Here is a 20822-nt window from a genome sequence, read left to right as displayed (position 1 = left end):
CCGAGAGAAAACAATGCAATAAATGACAAATATTTACCAAACCCAATTGTACATCAAACAGTTTACCAAAACGTTACATGTAAAAGCGCGTGACGTTTAGCGCGGTGAATATCACTTTCCTCCAGGTGAATATGCTTGTTTATTCAAAATTCAATTCATATAGAGAAACCTACTTAAATTATACCAATATGGAATAATTTTCTATATTTGAATTCTTCGATTAGTTATTCTATAAATATTGTCTTTTGGGCACACATTATTTCATTTCATTAGCTAATTCCTTCAATTCACTAGTAAAATTTACAATTTTGTATCAAAATGCTTTCAACAGCAACATGAAGCACTTAATAAAGCTTTTATTTCATGTGAAACTGTTGAAATAAGTATGTTTAAACTTTTAAATATAAATGATATTAAACTTTTTAATATTCAGAAGTAAATTATAATAGTTATTTTGACCGGGTTGAAAGAATTCCCAAACCGGTTTATAGTTTGGTGATGTAGGGCGGGTGAATGGTCGGGCGGATGAATGGGCGGGTGGATGGGCAGCCGGCCGGTGAAAAGTGGGTACCTAATTTGTGTAATTAACTCATTTTACAGTTTTCAACCCAGATCTACCAGAAAATTCACAGGTAGATTGCACAGGAAGTTGTGCACCTGCTATTATGAAATTGTTTGAGGAAGTTTTTCTCATTTTCCAGAATTGGGAACGTAGTCTTTTTTCCGCAAAATTTATGAAAGAGGGTACAAGTTTTTTGTAATCAACTCCTCCTACAGTTTTCAGCCCAGATCCCTGTAACTTTGCAGATAGAATGCATATATGTTAACGTTGTGCACCTAGGCCTGCTATAATGGCATTGTTTGACAGAGGAATTGTTGCTCATTTTTCAAGACTTGGAACTTAGTCACTTTTTAAGTATTTAAATGTTCAGTAAAGAGCATTCTCGGTTTTAAGAAACAGTCTGCCCCACCCGGTCATTTGAGTCTTTGAATCTATACTATTAAACGAGAAGACCTCATTTTGTGTGTCGCTTCTCTTCCTTTCCCAATAAATTAATCATCATGCCTCTGTGTCCTATAGGTACCATGCATAGTCGCATTTGTCATCCATTCTTATGATTATTCAGTTTGAGTTATTTTGGGAGAAAAACAAAGAAAAAGGCGTCCGGATATTGTTTCCGTCATCAGAACGACTTTTAAATCATACTCAAAACTTCCGATTTTAGGGAGCTACCATTTGATATTTATGGGGGGGGGGGGGGGAGGGCCTAGGTTGAAAAATTTTGTCCTGCCTTTTTATTTTTCCCTCTATTCGGTCCTGACTTTTTTTTTTAGTTTATCCTGACTTTTGTTTTTACATAAATTGTCATCCTGCCTTTTTTTTGCAAATAATCTCATCCTGCCTTTTTTTTTTCTCAAAACTCCTGTCCTGCATATTTTTTTCAAATTTTATCCTAGCCCCCCATAAAAATCAAATTGTAGCTCCCTTAAACTTTAAAAAAGGGGGTAAAGGGTTATTTTCGTGCAACGTGTTTTGCCACTTTTTATTTCACGTGCAGCCGTGAAAAAGGTTCGTTATTCACCGTGTTTCTTGTATAGATAAAAAGAACAACGTGCAAGAAATTTTTAATTGTTCGCTCATCGTGAAGTGGCAATTTCATTTCGCGTTCTTCCGTGCAGATACCCCCCCCCCCCCCCCCATCTTTACTCCCCTCTTTAAACATAATTTTCATAATTACTCGGGGACAGGACATTTATTTTCGCGTTATTCTGCATGTATACTATGATTATAATCCTATAATATATAGAGACTCTCTATATAATATAGCAGTGGTCGCCGTGGAAAAGAAACTTGGAATTGATAGTTAATAGCAAATTATTAATACAGTTTATTTATATTATATGTATGTTCATAGTATACAGAAACGCCAAAATCATGGAATTTAACAGAGAGCAAAAAAACAAAGGACTTTGGAAAAAAAGGGAGAGGGCTTAAAATAATTGTCCTGTCTCCAAGTGCCTATGACTCAGTTTGATACCTTTTCTAAAATTCTCCAGACATAAAATCTTTTACAAAAATTCATCCTACAACAGTTTACATACTTTCAACCAAGCTCTAAATACCCGCGATTTCGCGGGTGTGTTCTAGTTATTTTTAATATTCAGACTTCAGTAGAGTTCAACAACTTTTAGATTTTGTACCTGTAGTGGTTAGTTTTATAAACGTGCGTTTCGCTATATATTGCACTATCCAAGCATTTACCTTGGAGTAAACGTCCCAATTTCTACCAGACGTTAGAAGAGGTTGGTGCGTACGTAAAACTGGACGAATCCCACTACATTTTGTACCAGTACCAAATTAGGTTATCCAGACCATTGTGTTGTTTGTTGTTGTTCGTCTTTATTTGTATATCTAATTTTCTGAAGAGTAAAGTGTTGGTGGTCTGGTGTATTATGGGATATGTTTGTGTTTTGTGTTATCTATTTTATGTACACAACGAATAGATATAGAAATCAGCACTTCAAGGCAGGTGTCTTTATCAAGCTCTCAGTAACGAAATGTGAATATTATAAAATTGACCGAAAATAACAATATCTGTAATATTAAAACTTAAAGTAATCTGACTAGAATACAGATCATCTGCCGACGCTTCGCTTAACAAGGATCTGAAAACGCTCCATTCTACTTTTTGTTTTAAGGATGTTTGCTACTCTTGTTTTTGACTTTTTTGTCAGATATTCGGAATCCTCTAGTTTTATCCATGTATTGCCAATAAAAAAAATTCCCGCTAACCCCTACTTTTCTGTTCATAATTTTAATACATGTAGTTTGACAAGCCATTTATGAAAATCTTATAAAATCCTTGTTATTTTTTCATAGTTTTTGAAAGAAAAAAGGTGCCAATGTTAAATGTATGAAAAATCTAGAGAGAATCATTTCCCGCCAAATTTTCAATTGATTATATCTCGAAAACAAGGTCACGGACCTATCATTTTTTTCTGCTTTTTAATTTCTGTTATTTATATACTATCAATTTATAACAATCATTTAAAAATCTTGTTATTTTTAAACAGAGGAGCGAACATCCTTAAAGACCTTTTGGGGTCCAAATGTTTTATTGTAATGCTACAAACCTTCAAAAATTTGGAGGCAAAAATGTCATTGGTTGATTTAAGAATTGAATGCTTATTTTTGTAAATTTATTGGGTTGTAAAAGCGTTGACCGAAGTACTTTTGTGTGAAGCGCTGAAGCGAAAGCGCTTCATTCTAAAAATGTGCCCACGGTCAACGCTTTTACAACCCTATAAAATTACTAAAAGAAGCATTCAATACTTATAACTACATTTTTTGGCTAGGATCATGAAAACACGATTTCTATCAAGTTTTTTCTTTTATTTACCTGTGCACTTTATTGTTGAAGCTCGTGTCATCATGAATATTACATTTCATTTTCATAACGTATTATAATGAAACATACATGTAATGTAATTATATCAAATTAAACAGAACAGAAAGTAGGACGGAGTGTTGTCAGATCCTTGTAAGGGAAGCGTGGACACCTTGTAATGTATAATTTGCTAACGGGACCGTCTGCTTCAACCAACAAAAAAAAACAAAAAAACGGTTAAAAAAGAGATTCTGATTCTAAAAAGTTTTCAATAATTCTAACTTAGAGAAGCAGTTGCAGATACAATGTGAGTATTCTCCTGATAATGCAAGAAAAATTATTTGCTACGGGGAACCCAATCAATAATTCAGATAAAAAAAAATTTAGGCGGTGCACAATTACATTATATGGTAAAAATTCTGGGACATTTTCACAAAAATCAATCATGATGTTTGGTTAAAGAGGTAGAAACAAAATTAGGACGGATGGACGAATGAACAAATGGACGGGCAAACGAGCGGATGAACACCCATATCACTTTATGCATATATTGCCCGCTTGAAAAGAGGGGTATAATAATGCCATTTATCGCTTTTCTTTGTTTTGTTTTTTTTAAGGGAAAATTTTCTTCTCCAGCTTCTTGAGTTGCTACCGTCAATTTTTTTCTTCGTACGTATTTCAATTAAACGGCTTATGGACAATGAATGGTACAAGAACATTGCAAGTTTTAAATATATATCAAGTTATTGAGATATTAAGAGTATATACATATATATATATATGTTATACTTTTTACAAAACTGAACCAAGTTCTCTCTATTATAAATGTCAGAAATATCCTCAGATACTACCCATCCCAATTATCAGTTCGCATAGAATTAATGTTGTATTTGTATGTTTAGCAATATATGGACAAAGCTTTGCTTGAAAAACTTTTTTGCATGGGAAAACCAAAACACCTACTTTTACTAAAGATTCAGATGTATTATAATTAATTATAGAAGATACGGTAAATATGTATCAATGATTAAGTGCAGTAAACAGCATGCGTGAATGATTAATTACAGTAACCAACATACGTCAATGATTCAGTACAGTAACCAGCATGCGTCAATGATTTAGTACAGTAACCAACATGCTTCAATGATTTAGTACAGTGTAACCAACATACGTCAATGATTTAGTACAGTAACCAACATGCATCAACAATTTAGCACAGTAACCAAAATGCGTCAATGATTTAGTACAGTTACCAACATGCGTCAATGATTTAGTACAGTAACCAACCTGCATTAATGATTTAGTTCAGTAATCAACATGCGTCAATGATTTAGTACAGTAACCAAAATGCGTAAATGATTTAGTACAGTAACCAACATGCGTCAATGATTTAGTACAGTAACCAACATGCGTCAATGATTTAGTACAGTTACCAACATGCGTCAATGATTTAGTACAGTTACCAACATGCGTCAATGATTTAGTACAGTAACCAACCTGCATTAATGATTTAGTTCAGTAATCAACATGCGTCAATGATTTAGTACAGTAACCAAAATGCGTAAATGATTTAGTACAGTAACCAACATGCGTCAATGATTTAGTACAGTAACCAACATGCGTCAATGATTTAGTACAGTAACCAACCTGCATTAATGATTTAGTTCAGTAATCAACATGCGTCAATGATTTAGTGCTAGGGTCAAGCTAGCAGCCACTCGTCAATGATTTAATACAGTAACCAATATGCGCCATGTGCAATGATTTAGTATAGTAACCAACATACGTCAATGATTTAGTACAATAACCAACATGCGTCAATGATTTAGTTCAGTGACCAATATACGTCATGTGCAATGATTTAGCACAGTAACCAATATGCGTCATGTGCAATGATTTAGTACAGTAACCAACATACGTCAATGATTTAGTACAGTTACCAACATACGTCAATGATTTACTACAGTTACCAACTTACGTCAATGATTTAGTTCAGTGACCAATATGTATTAATGATTTTAAGGTGAACAGAATAAATGGTCGTAAGAAAGACATATGCAGGAGTAGGTATATAAGTAACTGTTCTTATCTCCAATTAACTGCATCAAAAAATTCATTTTCTTACTCTAGAAACATCTTTATGTATTCTTTCGTGTTGCGGCTTAAACTGCAGCATGCAGAGACCTTCATATGGAGATGGCAAAATCCAATGTGTACCAAAAATGATTTTTTTCAATTCCTCAAAAAATGAAGTTTGCAGAAAGTTTCAACTATTATTTTACCCACCTATCATTTCACAAATTGCTTTGAAAAAAAACACGAAAAATATATTTATTTACTAATAGGAAAAAACAATTATTATTATCGAGTTTGAGTTCGTTATAGACCTGAATGTGTGGTTACAATTGTCGTGACGTGTTTCTACGGTAAATTGAAAGATGATTTCCAACTTAATGGTTATATTCTATTAATATTACACACAAAAGCAGAGATGCAATTTTACCAAATTAGGGATATGTGGGTTAAAATCATAAAAAATAAAGAGCATAAAACGCCACACAGAAAAACAACGATTTTAAACTTAAACTGTGGGTAAATTTAAATTGAGGTGCTCAAGAAGGTCAATTAGTTTCCGCTTTAATAATGGAACCCGTTGAGTGTCGATGGAAAGTTAAATCTTGTAGCGTGGCCACAACAAATGGAATATTTTTTACACCAATATTCCACGTCGGTCAATCAATCATGATGGTGAATGTAAACCTTTTGATGACAGAGATAACATTAAATTTAACTCAGTTATGACAACGTTCACCCGAAGGAATAATTCAATGGTATTTTTAATCGCAATGTAGAATTACGTGATTAGTTTCTGCTTCCGAATAATTAATCAAAATATGTGGTGTCCCTTGTTCTAAAAATATACCGATGTAAATCTTTCGAAAACACGAAAGCGCTCAAAGAGAATATATATATATAAATATGTATAGCTGAATAAAGAAGAAAGTCTTGAGACTTACAGGTTGAGTCCACAAAATAAGTATATATCTATTACAACCCAAACGGTTCATAATATCTTTCTTTTACATTTGGTTACTTCGGTTATCCTGTTGGATTTCTCTTTCCAGTTTTGTTTCACATTTTGTTTTCTTATTTTTCATTACGGCATGTCTTGAGGTGCGTCTCTTTGTTTTTTATCTGAAATGTTGGTAATACGGTGACCCGCAATGTTATTGTTCTCGTCCTTTGGTATGCAATGTATGTATTTTCAGTGAGCGAGATTTGCAGTCGCGGTATACATCTTAGTAAAGATGACTGACACAAAGGAATTTCAAGTGAAACAAGTAGAAGATACAGTGAGTTATCCTTAGCCGGATACTAGAGTCAATTTAAAAAACAAGCTATTTCTTCGAATATATTCTTTTGACATAGTTTAAAACTACATTATTCATTCTTTTGTTTCAGAATGTTTTATGGACTAAAAAACATGAACACGCACCATGAAACTTATACTATGATATAATTTAATTTTATATACAATTGGTACAATTAAATACAGATTTAGCACTATTATTTTCATGTCAATAGAACAATCGACCGGAGGAAGATTTCAGTCGTTTTTGGCCAGCATACCATGATTTAGATTTGGACCGGAAATGACGCAAATCGTCTTTGTGATCTTTGCTCAACATTGGAACGTAATCCATTGGAGTACATAATGTCTTATAACTTCCATAAAAATCTTTGTATCCTCCCTTTAGAATATAAAGTTCAGGAAAATACAGGGAAGGATAATTTTCAGCATTTAATTCTCTGTCATGATTACGGAGAAAGCGGCACATTTTTGGTCCTCTCTCGGAAGAAAACTCACAATGGAAAATAATTATGTCACGCTTTCCATCTGAGCGGGATGTATTTGGATTTTTTAATAGTTCTAAAATATCGTCCTTGTTATGAATATTTTCAGCGCCTCGTATGTGACCACCTTCAAACTCATACGAGTATCTACTGTCAATTATACGAAAGCTGCCAATTGTATGCTCGTATTTCCCGTTTAAAACATCATTCATGGTGGCTGGAGTTATGTATCTTAGGTCATGACAGTGCCCCTGAACGGTTTGTAAACAACATACTTCTTTTCCATCTCCAGTGAGTACGGCGGCTTGAACTAAGACGTCTTCTGTTTTAATGTCATTGTGCTTGCTGGCGTCAGTTGACAAGTCTTTACTGGTACTGAGAATCTGAGCATCGAAAGACAAAGATTTTTTCAGTAAAAGTTTTTGAGATCTGATGTATCTTTTCTTGCTGTAAGATACAGGAGTATCAGAGTCAGTATTAGTGTCTAATTTGTCGGCTCTTTTTCTCTTTGAGCTAAGTTCTGAATTGAACAGACTCAGTGTCGGTGAATCGTCAAATGCATTAAAGTCCATACCAAGTCCGGAATCTTCGTCGAACAAGCTTTTTATAAAGTCTGGAGTTCTTGGAACTTTGTGGTGACAGTTATCTCCGGTTAAACAATCCATCTCATTTACTGAAATAAAGAAAAACAATAAATATTTTTTTTCTACAATTGAATAGGTTTTATTTACTTGTAGGTGGCCTGAACAATCAATGTAAAAATACGAACTAGTTTCATATTTTTCATGTCGGGGCCTTTTATAGCCGACTATACGGTATGGGTTTTTCTCATTGTTGTATGCCGTACGGTTTCCTATAATTGCTTACATCCACTTCATTTTAACTTTGATGGATAGTTGTCTCATTGGCAATCATACCACATCTCCGTTTTTATAGTTAGTAGTTTTAATGGGGAAATCTCTTCATACGATCCTCAATGGAACAGTTTGTGATTGAATTTTATTTTAAGTGTAATTATAAATGCTTTTGTTGAGTTCAAACACATTGATTGATTGATTGATTGATTGATTGATTGGTGTTTAACGCCACTTTCAACACTATTGTGCTATTTCGTGGCGGTCAGTTGTTATTGGTGGAGTAAGCCGGAGTGCCCGGAGAGAACCAGAGTTCAAACACATATTGCAACTCAAACAATGCACGTCGTCTTTTTTTTACATTTAATTTTCGTTTCAAGTAATTTACTTCAGTTAGCCTTTTGGATTTCTCTTTCTAGTTTTATTTCAGATTTCCTTTTTTCAGTATTACATGTCTTGCGGTGCGTCTTGGTATTTTTTTATATCGTGGTTGATGGTATGGTAAAACGGTGACCTGCAATGTTATAGTTTTCGTCTTAGTTCAGTTAAAGTTGTGTTGCTGTGTATATGGAAATATACGGTGTGCAAGTAGAAAAGCGTTAATATGAAAATGAAAGTGTTGTGTTATATCAACGAAGCTTTTTTTCATCGATGAATGTTTCTCGATTGCGTCGTTGCAGATACTGTACAAAAAAAAGTCATGCTTAATAATAAATAATATTATTATTACCAGAGACATATATAGTACCTTATATTTAAATAAACTTAAAAATATTTGAATTGATTATCATTGTTTAATAAGTAAACTTACTTTTTTCGAACATTTTAATTGTGACCAGACAGTATTAGTAATGACAGATGTCAGACAGAAAATGACTACAAATTGTAATCGCCAACTATTTATATTCTGAGCCGAAAATAATCATATTCTTCATCTCAATTACATCTTAACATTTGTAATACCTTTTATTAGATATAATTATGATTAATTATATTGTATATTCCATTGTCATACAGGTAGATTTGTGTGATACCAAGAAATAACCGAAATAATGTTGTAAAATATTGTAAACGAACGGTAAATCACATAATTGACGTCTGCAGGGTGTACATTTCAAGATGCTTCACCTTAAAATGTCTTTAAAGTTAATCTTTTAAATATTAGAACCATAGGGTTAGGAAATTTGTATCTACAAATATCATAAAAGTCAGTTATCTGCGATAATCTGTTTTATTTATATTGTGTTTAATGATTGGATCTCTGAAATCTTTAACTTTAAGATTAATATCTACCTAAGATTAGTCATTAACTTCAAGGTAGCAAGAGTATATTTGCATCGAGTCTTAAAAACTTTTGTCTTTACGAGGTAGTTGCATTCAGTCTAAGAATATAAGATGAATTTAAGATGTGTAATGTCATACAATTGTGCAGATGTAAAAATGTCATTATACAAAGTGGATGTAAGAGAAAAGACATTACAATGGAAAAAAACAACAGGAATAACAATAATCATAATTATGATTAATATAATTATTTTAGCAGTTATCATAAAATTCTGCCCCTTTTCAAATGTATAAATTTATATCAATACTTTTTCGTGTTCGATTATAATAAAAATAAGGAGATGTGGTATGATTGCCAATGAGACAACTATTCACCAAAGTTCAAATGAAGTGGATGTAAGCAATTATAGTTAACCGTACGGTCTTCAACAATGAGAGAAACCCATACCGTATAGTCTGCTAAAAAGGCCCCCACATGAAAAATATGGAGAAAAAAAATGGTTTTAAAAGAAAATTTATTGATAAAACTTACTTTGTGAAAAATTGATAATAACGAATAAAATTTCCCGTCTTTCTTTAAAAACTTGCTTTTCTCGTACATGAATTGATTTCTTCTATTTCAATTCTCTATGAACAAATGATAAAATATTAGAAAATTCTGCAATATTTATAATATTTCAAATGCCAAATTATAAAAGGTGAGAAAATAAAAAAGACAAGTACTTAACGAGTTGTAAGTATTTTACTTAATAGGTACTTGGTATTGTTAAGAGCAGACACATGCAATTTCGATGTTGTTTTAGTCAAGTTAATTGTTACTACATGTGTGTTAATTACGATTAGGGAGTAAGTTCTTCTACTCTCTGCCCATTATTCAAGTAATTTTAATTTGTTTATTTTTTCAACATTTTTGAAAATTTCATAAAAATAATTCAATATCGTTAATTACACAAAATCATTTTGAAAGCATAATTATTTTAAATGGAAACGATTAGTTTACGGAGGGATTTAAAAAAAAGTAAATATAAAACCCTAAATTTTACAAGGCTTGTGTGTTAGGGAGGAATTTCCCAAAATTCGTGTTTTTCTGAAATTCTCTTAATAAATACTTAATTGATCATTTGAGGGACGTGAATGAAAGAAGAAATGGCATTAATCTGCAACTTTATTACAGCTTGTCCGAGACAGCCCTGACGTCTGACGGTATTTCTTAGGACTTGCAGGGGCCGTGAGGACGCGAGAGCAATAGCGGACTATACATTACAACTGTGATATGGTCAGAATAATACTTAAGTGTCACACCATTTGAAAAAAACTCTGGATTTTTATTTTTCTCTGAAATGTATTTGAGAAAAAGAACAGTATACTTAGTTATACCGTATTAATTAATGTATTTTGAGGCACTAGCGATATTTTGTAACATTGTCCCTCAGCGTACTCGTGCAATAGTTTGAAAATATTTAAATTATGTACCCATACATAAGTATTCTTCATTCTAGGCTTTGAAAGAAGAGGTTGATAAAATATTTAAGTTTTGTTTCATACAAACAAATGGCAATCGCAAGTACTAATATCTTTTCTTAGCAAGGCAGACATTATACTTTGCAAAAATAAAATTCTGATTTAAATAAAATGTTTTCTGAAACAGACACCATCAAAATGCTCGTTTATTATTGGACAACATATTGGTAACGTTCGAAGAGCGTGTTATTCAACAATCAAATGTTTTTCGATACTAGGCGTGCTCTTTTTCATGCAGCGGTGTTTTTATGCTTATTATGAGAAACACTTCATTGAGGACCTTTTCAAGTACAATTAAGTGAAGCTGACATTGACCTTTATTCTACACGATCCGCTAAATACATGTAGATGATGTCATTTCATCGAATAATTCATTGTAAAGTGAATAAATTTGTTGTCTATCCCATTGACTTGAAATAAACGACACCATATATACATTTGATATGAAAATAAGAAGATATGGTATGCTGGACATTGAGACAATTCTCCACTAAAGAACAAATGACGTAGATTGTTCGCAACGATAGGACACCGTACGTCCTTCAACAAAGAGCAAAATTAAACCCATACCGCATAGCAACCCTCCCCTAACCAGAGGCAGTGGGGTAACAGCACAATATACAAAAACCAATAACGAGTATAATCAAAGTACTGAAGTACTGAACATCGGATGACCACAAGTTCTTGAGGATGGTCAAAAGCACTTGTCTCAGAAAAAAACAACATATCTCTTTACCTAAAACTGAGGTTAATGTACAGAGATATATTTTTTTCTGAGACAAGTTCGTGCGTGGATGATGAATAAATGACAGGAAATTCAACTTCACCGTAATAACTATTATATTGTAGTGATACAAATCAGTATACACTGAGTTGTTGTTTATATTATATTAAAATAACAGTTACATATATATATATGATTTGAATCCATTTGTATATCATTCTATTCTACTATTCTAAAAATAGTGCAATGCAAGTGCTTGGTGGACACTTTTCTGTAAAAATTCGATTTTTCTAAGATTGGATACGAGTAGGCATTCATATTTTCCCGCAAAATCAATTACAGAGTTACCGGTCCTTGACGGTATTTTCACAAAACGTTCTTTGAGATATTCTTCCGCATGCTTTAACACAATTTTTCGGTACGTGTGCATTGATATTATCAATGATTTTTTACTTATATATATATATCTAACTACAAAACATTTTCATATTATTAATTTATGTTGTAAACAAAAATATTTTTATCAGTATTCATTGAAGAGATGTATTTATATCAAACGATAAGGAATGTTATTTTGCACTCGTTTATGTGCGCGTATTTATCATGTTTATAGATCGGTTACAAACCCAAAACTAATTTACATAATGGAAATCTAGGCGATAGCAATACATCGGGATGACCTCAAGGTCATCGCGATGTAAAAATCAGTTGAAAAGCGATTAACTCATCATATTTAATGTCTGCTCCATATATATGACTTAAATCTACAAGTTGACAATTATAGGGTCAGTTGGGAATTAAACTTTACAACAAAATAGTTAATTTTTCGATGAGTATCTATAAAATGTCTTTTAAAGTTCCAACACATTTGTGTTACTAGTTTCGGATTTTTTTTGGTATGAAAATTAATAATGTTCATAGTACAGTATTCAATAATAATAAAAAAAAACCATCATATTTATCACTGGGCTCTATTTCCCTTTGGTGTATTCTAATTTACTTGGGGTCTTTATCCGTGAATTGAATATGCATGAAGTCTTTGTCACTGGACATTTAAGCAAACAATAATCGAAACTTCTCCGTTGATTTGATAATGGGGAAAAGTCAACCAAAAAAGCTTTCTATACAATTGTTTTACATAAAAGGGAAGATTTTAGTAGTTGATTGTTGATTTTATTCATGCTTAACGTCCAGTGGAAACTATTTCTTCCATAATCAGAACGAGAATACAATTAAACTATACATAGACAAATAAATCCTGCATAGTGGATGCATTGATCGGATTGTTGGAAGGGAAATCTGGACTGACATCATTAGGGATATAATAGAACATGTGTGTATCTTGTTGAACAGGGGCAACAGTCAAACTTGGTTGTCAATTTTCATCTTCGACTAATACATGAAAGGACACTTTATTACGTGTAAGTTACGATCTACTCTACATAAACCAAATCATGATATCGTCCGTAAAACATTCGAAGGGAAGACTTCAACTTTAACTTTAAGACACCTTGAATAGCTTTTTATAGTACAACTGTATCAACTGTTCTCTTTCCCAAATATATTTTCGAAAAGAAAATACTAGAAATCCAGTATTTTTTCAAATGGTGTGGCATTTAAGTATTATTTGATCATAAAGTTGTAATGTAGTCTTGTATCTTACTATATCGTATGGGCTTTTGCTCATTATTGAAGGCAGTACGGTGACCTATAGTTGTTAATTTCTACGTCATTTGGTCTCTGGTGGAGAGTTGTTTCATTGGCAATAATACCACATCTTCTTATTTGTATATTGTCAGTCTTATAAAAGGCCGCTAGATGTCGTAGCAATCTGAGAATAGTAACTTTTGTAATAAAGTCTCAGAGAAATAAAGCTTATTTTTTCATTGTCATTCAAATAATCAATTAAACATATCTTTTTTCAAATAGTTTTAGAAAAAAACACGGAATTTTGGAAATTTCCCCATCACCAACAACAATTGTTAAACTACTCTCCCCCCTTTTTTATTAATATTTTAGAATAACTGCATTGATTTTTGTCAAGAATTCTAAGCATGTCGACTTGAACATTTTTTTCTTGCATCCCACCAACACACGCACTCATCATTTCTATGTCAACTTTCATTCAAAAGAGCCTCTGAAAATACTATATGAGTTTTGTGTAATTGGAGATTTTTTTTTATACAGATTTAATATAATTATTTTTTCAATAATTCAACAATGTGAAATTTAAAAAAAAAAAAAAAAATAATTAAAATTGAATAATGGACAAAAAGAAAATAACAGAACTTACTCCCTAATTGTAATTAACACGCTTGTAATAACAATTAACAAGAATAAAACAACATCGAAATTGCATGTGTCTGCTCTTAACAATACCAAGTACTTGTTAAGTAAAATACTTAAAACTCGTTAAGTACTTGTCTTTTATTTTCTCACCTTTTATAATTTGACGTTTGAAATATTATAAATATTGCAGAGTTTTCTAATATTTTATCATTCTTTCTCTTTGAATTAAAACAAAATAAATTCATGATATACGCAAAAAGCTAGTTTTTGGAAAAAAAAGAAGGGAATATTTTTTTTTACCACGTAAGTACTATCTTATTATGAGACAAATAATAATTTCACATGAATAGTTATATAGAGTCTTTTATTTTTCTAAATCAGAAATACAACCAAATCTTGTGGCCACCGCCATTTTCACCAGACGATAACTAGTTATGTCTTTCACGTGCAAATAAATGTCACGTGCAAATAAATGCACGCCAAATTTGAAAGTGTTATTTTACTACGTGCACATTGCCGGTTATTTTGCTTATGCACACTTTTCCGCTGGAAAAAGGAGTAATTTTTCCTACGTTCACTTTCTTCAAACAGTTATTTTTTGACTACGCGCCGTCAAAAAGATTATTTTTGGTGATTATTTTTTTAATATTTCTTTTAAATGTATAGAAAAGTAAAATAATACGCTTAATTGATTATAATAGTCATTACGTCTCAATGCGATGTATCAACGCTGCCTTAAACAGAATAGTGACCATCTTTAATGAGGATGAAAATCTGATTTTTTTTCATCAGTTAAAGGTTCAAATGTTGATGAAAATGTTAATTTAAGTTGACGAGATACACTCGTGACGCCAGCAAACACACAATAGATAAATAAAACATTAAAAAAAGGGGGACGACCATTTAATATTCTGAGGATGGTGGTTGGAGCAGGAGGATTTTGTGCTGATTGACTGTTTATTTTCATATGTTGCTATGCACGCTTATTTTTTCCGCAGCTTCGCCGCGCGAATAATTATTTTTACTTTTGTGCACAACTGTTTCCTGCATTTTGTGTTGCAGAATATTTGCATCCTGTGTTTTGTTATGTTATTTATTTTCAGCCTCTACCAGACCAGGCCCAGATAATCGTTTTCAAAATACTCCTGACCCCCCCCCCCCCCCCCCCTAAAACAAATAAAAATTTAAAAAAAAATAAAAAAACAACCAACAAACCAAACAACCAAAAAACAAGCAAAAACAAACAAACAAAGCAAAACAAAATTAAATCGAAAATAAATAAATAAATCGATAAAATAAAATTTTAAAAAATCAACTGGTCGTCTCCTAATGAGATCGTCTGTAGATTTCGGAGATCCAATCATCAAACATATTATAAACGAAACAGATTATTGCAGATAACTATCTTTTATGATATTTCATGTATAATAAATAAATTTCCTAACCCTATGGTTCTAATATTTAAAAGATTAACTTTAATGCAATCTTAAAGTGAAACATCTGGAAATGTACACTCTGCAGACGTTAACTAAGGTATTTACCGTTCGTTTACAATATTTTACAACATAATTTCTTTGTATCACAAAAATCTACCTGTATGACAATGGAATATACAATATAATTAGTCATAATTATATCTAATAAAGGGTAATACAAATGTTTAGATGTAATTGAGATGAAGAATATGATTATTTTCCGCTTATTAAACAGTTGGCGATTACAACAGTGGTCATTTTCTGTCTGACATCTGCCAATACTAATACTGTCTGGTCACAATTAAAATGTTCGAAAAAAGTAAGTATACATGTATTAATGAAAAATTAATAATTATTTTCAAAATATTTTATGTATTTCAGTTATATGTAATAAGGGTATGATCCATAATACAATTATGCATGAGCAGACTATACGGCATGGGTTTTTCTCATTGTCAAAAACTGTTTGGTATAATAGTTGCTTACATCAAAGCCATCTGGACTGTGGCGGTCAGTTGTCTCGTTGGCACTTACATCACATCTCCTTATATTTTAAACTGCTTTTGTAATCTGGTAAGAAAATTGCGTTAATATAGTAGTTTTTTTTTCAATTTTAAAGCTTTTGATGCTTACACACTATTGACGTTAATAACGTAAGTTCAGCGGCATTGTTTTTAAAAATCAAAACTTTCGTGCGCTATACTCGAGTTTCCGGACAAACATTCATCATGAACGCTCGAAACTTACCGAGTATAGAAAACCAAAAATATCATAAAAGTTTGAGAGCGCAAAAACCCACTTTACGTCCAAACACAAATTATTTACAGTATAGTAAGGTATTACCATATAAATATAAAAGATATAATCATATACAGTATCGGATAGAAACATTATTTGTACCCGGCTAGAATCATTAGGAAAAGGGTCGACATGTCTAGTAATTCTATTTGTATCTCGTGCTAATATGTTTTTATATTCCGAACATTAAATTTTTATAATTATTCAATTATTTGAATGATTTCCAGGCAATCTACAAATAAACAAAAACTTTGCAGAAAAAATATTTTCATTGTTTTTCTTTATTTCAGTAACCGAGATGGATTGTTCAACCGGAGATAACTGTCGTAAAATTCCCAAAACTCCAGACTTTATAAAAAGCTTGTTCGACGAAGATTCCGGACTTGGTATGGACTTTTCTGAATTTGACGACTCACCAACACTAAGTTTGTTTAAATCAGACTTTAGCTCAAAGAGAAAAAGAGCCGACAAATTTGACAACAATACTGACTGTGATACCCCTGTATCTTATAGCAAGAAAAGGTACATCAGATCTCAAAAACTATTACTGAAAAAATCTTTGTCGTTTGATGCACAGATTCTCAGTACCAATAAAAACTTGTCCGTTGACGCCATCAAGCACAACTTCATTAAAACAGAAGACGTCGTAGTTCAAGGCGCCGTACTCACTGGAGATGGAAAGGGAGAATGTTGTTTACCAACCATTCAGGGGCACTGCCATGACCTAAGTTACATAACTCCAGCCACATTGAATCATGTTTTAAACGGTAAATACGATGATACAATTGGAAGCGTTCGTATAATTGACAGTAGATACTCGTATGAGTTTGAAGGTGGTCACCAGGCGCTGAAAATATTCATAACAAGGACGATATTTTAGAACTATTAAAAAATCCAAATACATCCCGCTCAGATGGAAAGCGTGACATAATTATTTTCCATTGTGAGTTTTCTTCTGAGAGAGGACCAAAAATGTGCCGCTTTCTTCGTAACCATGACAGAGAATTAAATGCTGACAATTATCCTTCCTTGTATTTTCCTGAACTTTATATTCTAAAGGGAGGATACAAAGATTTTTATGGAAGTTATAAGACATTATGTACTCCAATGGATTACGTTCCAATGTTGAGCAAAGATCACAAAGATGACTTGCGTCATTTCCGGACCAAATCAAAATCATGGTATGCTGGCCAAAAACGACTGAAATCATCCTTCGGTCGTTTGTTTTATTGACATAATTAATTACATGTCATAGTGCTATATCAGTATTTATTTGCAACAATTGTATATAACATTAAATGATATCATATTTTATTATTGTGCGTGTTCATATTCAATCATTAGAAAGTCGATAGAAAATTCGGATGTAATAGTGAAATAAAAGTTTTCTTGCCAATCTTTTGAAATAGATTGAAGACCAAATGTATCTCCTAATTTTTTCTTGAGAGTGTTTTTGTCAGCAATCTTTTTGAACGTGTTTACATTACAGAAACCCATTTAGGACCTCTAAAAATATATTTGTGATCGAAATCACGAATTTAAATCGATATCACAAATTGTGATAACGGATCAAATTCGTGATAACGAATTTATGGATTTTGTTATCACGAATTTTATTCGTTGTCACGAGTAATACAAGTTGTTATAACGATTTTAAACCTATATCACGAATTACAAAAATCTGTGATAACGAGTTCAATTAGTAATCACAAATTTGTGATAACAAATGGCACACATTTACATTTGCGATAACGAATTTAATCAGTGATATCATGTTTTTAATTCGTTATTACGAATTACAAAAACTATTATAAATAATTCCATAAAACCGTGATTACGAATTAAATCTGTTATAACCAATTCTACAATTCGTGATAACGTTTTTAACTCGTGATATCGAATTCCCAAAAAACATTTTGGGAGGTCCTAAATGGGCTTCCGTAATACATCAACCGAAAATCAAGTAAAATACATGCACAGTATTTAACATACAAAAAGACGAGAAAGTGAATCTTTGGAGGTCATCGTATCACCTTCTTCAATGAGCATAAACCACACCACAAGACATGTCATACGTGTACATGGCACTGAAAAAACCCAAAATGTGGAACAATTGAAAAAGAGAAAAATAGGGATATAACTTCATTAAAAATAACGAAATACGACAACTAAATGTTACAGCAAGACAACGACTACCTGCTGGTTTGATTGATTGTTGGTTGCTTAACGTACAGTGACAAATATTTCATGCATGTTCAGGACGAATCTGCTGGTTTGCAATAAGAGTATAAGTATTAGGAGATATTAACCATTTACCTTTTGCTACTTTTGTCGTTAGTTTGGTATTTTATTGTCGTTTACGCTTCGCGATGACATCATATACATATACTCGTATACGTTTACAAATGTATAAATGTATCTCAAAAGTAAAGGAAAGGAATTTTTATAACACAAAATCACCATGCCATGGCATACAAGTATATTTGTGTGATACCAAAAAAATATGTTGTAAAATATTGTGAACGAACGGTAAATCGGATAATTGACGTCTGCAGGGTGTACATTTCAAGATGTTTTACCTTAAAATGTCTTTAAAGTTAATCTTTTAAATATAAGAACCATAGGGTTTGGAAATTTGTATCTACAAATATCATAAAAGTCAGTTATCTGAGATAATCTGTTTTATTTATATTATGTTTGATGATTGGATCTCCGAAATCTACAGTCGCTGAAATTCTGATGATTTTTGTTTATTATGTCAAAATCAAGCTGGTTTCAGAGAAGGTTATTCAACTACAGATTACTTATTTGTTATTTACATGCTTATTAGTATCATGAAAAATAAGAAAAAGAAACTATTCTGTGCATTCGTTGATTTTGCTAAAGCCTTTGGTACTGTTTGGAGAGAGGGTCTCTGGCATAAATTACTTATAAATGATATTAACGGTAAAATGTATAACGTAATTTTTAATATGTACACTGGTATTAAATCTCGCATTGTATATAAAGGTGAAATGTCAGAATACTTTACATGCAATATTGGTGTAAGACAGGGTGAAAATATGTCTCCTTTTTTATTTTCGTTATATTTGAACGATCTTCAGCAGTTTATTGAAGAAAAAAATGTATGTGGTTTAAATTTTATTACTGATGAAATAGAGGATGAGTTTGATATCTACCTAAAACTTTTTGTGTTATGAATTCCTTTCCTTTACTTTTGAGATACATTTTTACATTTGTACGCAGATGATACAGTGTTATTTTCTGATAATGCATCTGATCTACAGTTGCAATTAGACATATTCCATGATTATTGCAGAACCTGGAAATTGAAAGTAAACACTAGTAAATCTAAGATTATAATTTTTTCTAGTGGTAGATTACCCAAAAATATTAATTTTATATATGATGGAAATGCATTGGAGATAGTTAATGATCTGACATACCTTGGGTTGAATTTTTCAAGAACAGGTAGCTTTATGAGTGCCAAGAACATTTTAGTTCGAAAAGCAAATATAGCAATGTATGAAGTATTGAAAAAGGGGAGGTTGCACAACTTGTCAGTGAAATCTCAATATGATCTATTTGACAAAATTGTGAAGCCAATCCTACTATATGGATGCGAGATTTTGGGTTTCAGTAATACTGATATTATAGAAAGAGTGCACTTAAAATTTTGTAAGCTATTACTAAACCTTAAGAAGTCGACACATAATTTTATGATTTATGGTGAACTTGGTATTTATCCCATGTCTTTATATATACAGCTGCGTATGGTTAATTTTTGGTCAAAAATGGTAATTGGGAATGATAACAGGATTGCTAAAATATTATACAGATACATGTTCTTGAAGAATTCTGACAACTAATTTAGGTCAGATTGGTTGAAATACGTTAAAGATACATTAGATAGATGTGGATACAGCAATATATGGTTGTCACAAGGAAATTTTAATCCTAAATGGTTGGGTATTAGTTTAAAACAAAGGTTATTTGATCAGTTTCAACAGAAATGGAGAGCAGATATTGACTATTCATCAAAAGGTTTGGCCTACAAATTGTTTAAACAAAAATTTGAATATGAAGAATATCTGAATATTTTAAGTGATAAAGATATAATAAAATATTGTAGATTTAGAACGGGAAACCACAAGTTACCCATCGAAACTGGTAGATGGAATAAAATTGAACGTAACTATAGATATTGTGATTTATGTCATTGTAACGAGATTGGGGATGAATTTCATTACATTTTGCAGTGTAGTTCTTTGACAAACTTTCGAGCGCAATATTTGGATACTTTTTTCTTGCACAGAAGTAATATACTCAAGTTTGGAAAACTATTTCAGTTAAAATTAAAAAATAAGTTAAAAAAGCTGTGCAAATTTATCAGGGTTATAACTTTTCAAGCAAGTCTTCCTGGTTAATCACCACTCTTCGCCACTACTGTGTTATTTTGTTTTATTTTATTTTTTCTTCTCATCTTGTCATGTGTGTTTATGTTATGTTATAACTTTTGATGAACTTCTTTGTATCATTGTAGCTATATGGTGTTTGAGAAATAAAGAATCTTGAATCTTTCATTAATTTGATTTAACTAATTATTCAATTTGACCTTTAACGGGCATTGATA

The 20822-nt window shown here is 31.9% G+C and overlaps 1 protein-coding gene and 1 pseudogene across 1 annotated transcript; one reads left to right on the top strand and one right to left on the bottom strand.

Annotated features, from left to right (window-relative positions):
- Positions 1-6935: 6935 nt before the first annotated feature.
- Positions 6936-7896, bottom strand: LOC127702410 (M-phase inducer phosphatase 1-B-like). The gene has a single exon (XM_052206616.1). The coding sequence runs from the start codon at positions 7814-7816 to the stop codon at positions 6968-6970; it is 849 nt and encodes a 282-aa protein (XP_052062576.1). The 5' UTR covers positions 7817-7896; the 3' UTR covers positions 6936-6967.
- Positions 7897-16487: 8591 nt separating this feature from the next.
- LOC127702015 (M-phase inducer phosphatase 3-like) lies at positions 16488-17422 on the top strand (annotated as a pseudogene).
- The last annotated feature ends 3400 nt before the right edge of the window (positions 17423-20822 follow it).

This window comes from Mytilus californianus, unplaced genomic scaffold (genome assembly GCF_021869535.1).
Source record: "Mytilus californianus isolate M0D057914Y unplaced genomic scaffold, xbMytCali1.0.p SCAF_5, whole genome shotgun sequence".
Taxonomy (NCBI): Eukaryota; Metazoa; Mollusca; class Bivalvia; order Mytilida; family Mytilidae; genus Mytilus; species Mytilus californianus.
The sequence above is the reverse complement of the archived record's forward strand: the minus strand, read 5'-3'. Positions and strand labels throughout refer to the sequence as shown.

Coding starts and splice junctions, on each gene's coding strand:
- LOC127702410 (XM_052206616.1), bottom strand. CDS start 7,816: ATGGACTTTAATGCATTTGACGATTCACCGACACTGAGTCTGTTCAAT.